Raw genomic sequence first — 2729 nt, 5'->3', positions numbered from 1 at the left:
AAAATAACCATCTACATACTTAGTGAATTGAGCATCCAGCATATTTGTAGGGTGGAAAAAGTCGACGGCGACTAGATTGTGAAAGAGAGTATAATTAAATCAGAAGTGTTAAAGAAAAAAGAAAAGAGAGTTAAAAATTCTGTATCTTCATTGATTGTGGATATGTAGATATATAGCAACCAAAGCTATAGACCAACAAATTTTTTGTCATCTCTATCTTTGATTCTGTATATTCATTGATTGTGAATATATAGTACGAGTATAACGTGCGTCTGGAACGACGCGACGGGAAGCGGCGGCTACGGTGGGCCTGCACGGCCGGCAGCGGGTGGGCAACAGTAACGAGAACACACAGGGTTATGCGGTGCGATCTCCCATTGCTACGCGCGCAAGCAGAACACAGAGAGACTGGGTGTTGTCGGCAAAAAACTAGGCGGCGTCGGCTGGTGTTCTGGACAGTGATAACTGGTGTTCCTGGTAGCGACAGACCAGAGTGATAGAAAGAGAATGGGCAAAAGTAAAAAGGCGATGCAGAACGAAAATTACATACAAAAAAAAAAAAGTTACCGTCGTATGTCTATATACGTAACTGCACACCATTTACAAATTTTTTTTTTTTAATTTAAACGACAAAATTATTTAAAATTAATTATCATCTTATTTTAATTTTTTTAGCTCTATTATACTCATTATACATTAAACTCATTTTCTCCTCCTACTTTTCCTTTTTTATATTTACAGAAGTAAAGTTTTGCATGCATCATGCGCCTTGAACCTACCGTCACCCACTCTATATATACCCAATAAATTAGCACTAAACTTAACCCACACTAAACATAACTTATTCTGCGGTGTTATACTCATTTCCACTTTATACGTACCAGCCATGGCGTCTAACTCCAAAATACCCTTATACCTTCCCCTTCTTGCCTCCATGGCCATCTTCCTCATCCTACTCCACAGTGTGAACTCAGTGGATGTCACCACTTTCCTCTTCGACAGGTTCGATCAAAATAACGAGAATCTCATCATCCAAGGTGACGCTTCCGTTTCAAGCAACGGAGCCTTGCAACTCACTAGGGTTGACAGCAGTGGCGTCCCACAAGGAGGTAGCGTCGGCCGAGCCTTGTACTCCGAACCCATTTCGCTCTACGATAAATCCACCGGAGCAGTAGCGTCCATATTCACCTCCTTTATCTTCCTCATTTCTTCACCTTCTGATACCCCGGGTGACGGCCTTACCTTCTTCCTCGCTTCGCCGGATACTACTATCCCTCCTAACTCCGGTGGTGGCTACCTTGGCCTCTTTAGCGCCTCGAATGCGCTCAACAACACGCGCAAAGAGCTCGTTGGTTTTAAATCCACATCTGACAAAGTTGTTGCTGTTGAATTTGATACGTACCCTAATCTCAATCTCGGGGATCCCGATTACAAACACATCGGAATTGATGTGAACTCTATTAAGTCGGAAGTTACCGCTGAATGGGACTTTCAAAATGGAGAACCGGTGGCGGTAACAATATTCTATGATCCCTATGCCAAGACTCTTAGAGTTTTTGCTTCTTACCCTAATGGTTACAACGTTGACTTCACTCATGACATAGATTTGACCACTGTTCTTCCTGAACAAGTTAGGGTAGGGTTCTCTGGTGCCACTGGACAGTACTCACAAATTAATAACATAATATCTTGGTCTTTTGGTTCAATTTTAGGGAAAAGCTTCAAGGTTGAGAAAGGTGGTATTGCAAGTGTTGTGTAATGATTGGGCATGACGCTACATAATAATAATAAGGACAAGTACATGTAGTCCATTGTGTATGTGAATACTGCACTGTGCTTGTGGTGTTTCTGCCTTCTATGTAATATATCCATGAACAATGAACTCTTCCTAATAAGATGCATTTCGATTTTTGTACTTTTCTGTTGTTTTCGTTTCGTTAGAAAAAGTGACACATGTCAAGGAAAAGAAAAGAAAAGAAAATAGAGGTATATACGATTTTTTAGGAGAAATATAAAAAAAAAAGTTTAGAGAATTAATTTTTTGTTAACTAATATTTGTTAATTTTAATGTTTAGATTTATGATTTTGAATTTAGAATTAAATATTTATGATTTAGTATTTAAAATTTTAATGATGTTACACCTACAAATTTTTTTATAGCTAAATTCAATTAAGTTGGCAGAATGTCAAAGAAAAAAAAAATGCGCACATGCATCACATGCTTTTTCATTTGGTTCTTCTTTGGCGGATGATTTTTTTCTTGAAGAGTATAGAAATTTATTGATTATACCAAAGTTTTGTACATAGCACATAATTTATTAATATAACATAAAATTTTGTGCATAGAGTATATAAATTTTTGCATATAATATATGTATTTTGTTGGTTGATTGAGTCAATGTTATGGATATATGGTCTTTAAATTTATGTATTGTGCACCAAAATTTTTTGTATTATGAATAAATGATCTTTTAAAAATTTACGTATTGTGGACCAATATTTTTATGTTGTGCTTTAAAATGTCTTTGAGGCATGAATTGTTTGCTAGTTGGACAATAATAATGTTATGTGCATGTGGTTTTTCAAAAATTTATGTGCTACTTATCAAATTTATGTGTTGTGCATTAATATTTTTATGTTGTGCATCAAAATTTTCATGCAGCAGTGGCGGCGGCGACGAAAAACGGCGGTGATAGAACGATCGACACGACACATGGTGTCCACACAGT

The 2729-nt window shown here is 37.1% G+C and overlaps 1 protein-coding gene across 1 annotated transcript; it reads left to right on the top strand.

Annotated features, from left to right (window-relative positions):
- LOC107619029 (lectin) lies at positions 812-1915 on the top strand. The gene has a single exon (XM_016321234.2). The coding sequence runs from the start codon at positions 887-889 to the stop codon at positions 1757-1759; it is 873 nt and encodes a 290-aa protein (XP_016176720.1). The 5' UTR covers positions 812-886; the 3' UTR covers positions 1760-1915.

Source organism: Arachis ipaensis, chromosome B09 (assembly GCF_000816755.2).
Source record: "Arachis ipaensis cultivar K30076 chromosome B09, Araip1.1, whole genome shotgun sequence".
NCBI lineage: Eukaryota > Viridiplantae > Streptophyta > Magnoliopsida > Fabales > Fabaceae > Arachis > Arachis ipaensis.
Note: the sequence above shows the minus strand (reverse complement) of the source record. Positions and strands in the feature narration are given on the sequence as shown.

What these genes read in the sequence shown, in the direction of transcription:
- LOC107619029 (XM_016321234.2), top strand. Translation starts at nt 887, where the DNA reads ATGGCGTCTAACTCCAAAATACCCTTATACCTTCCCCTTCTTGCCTCC.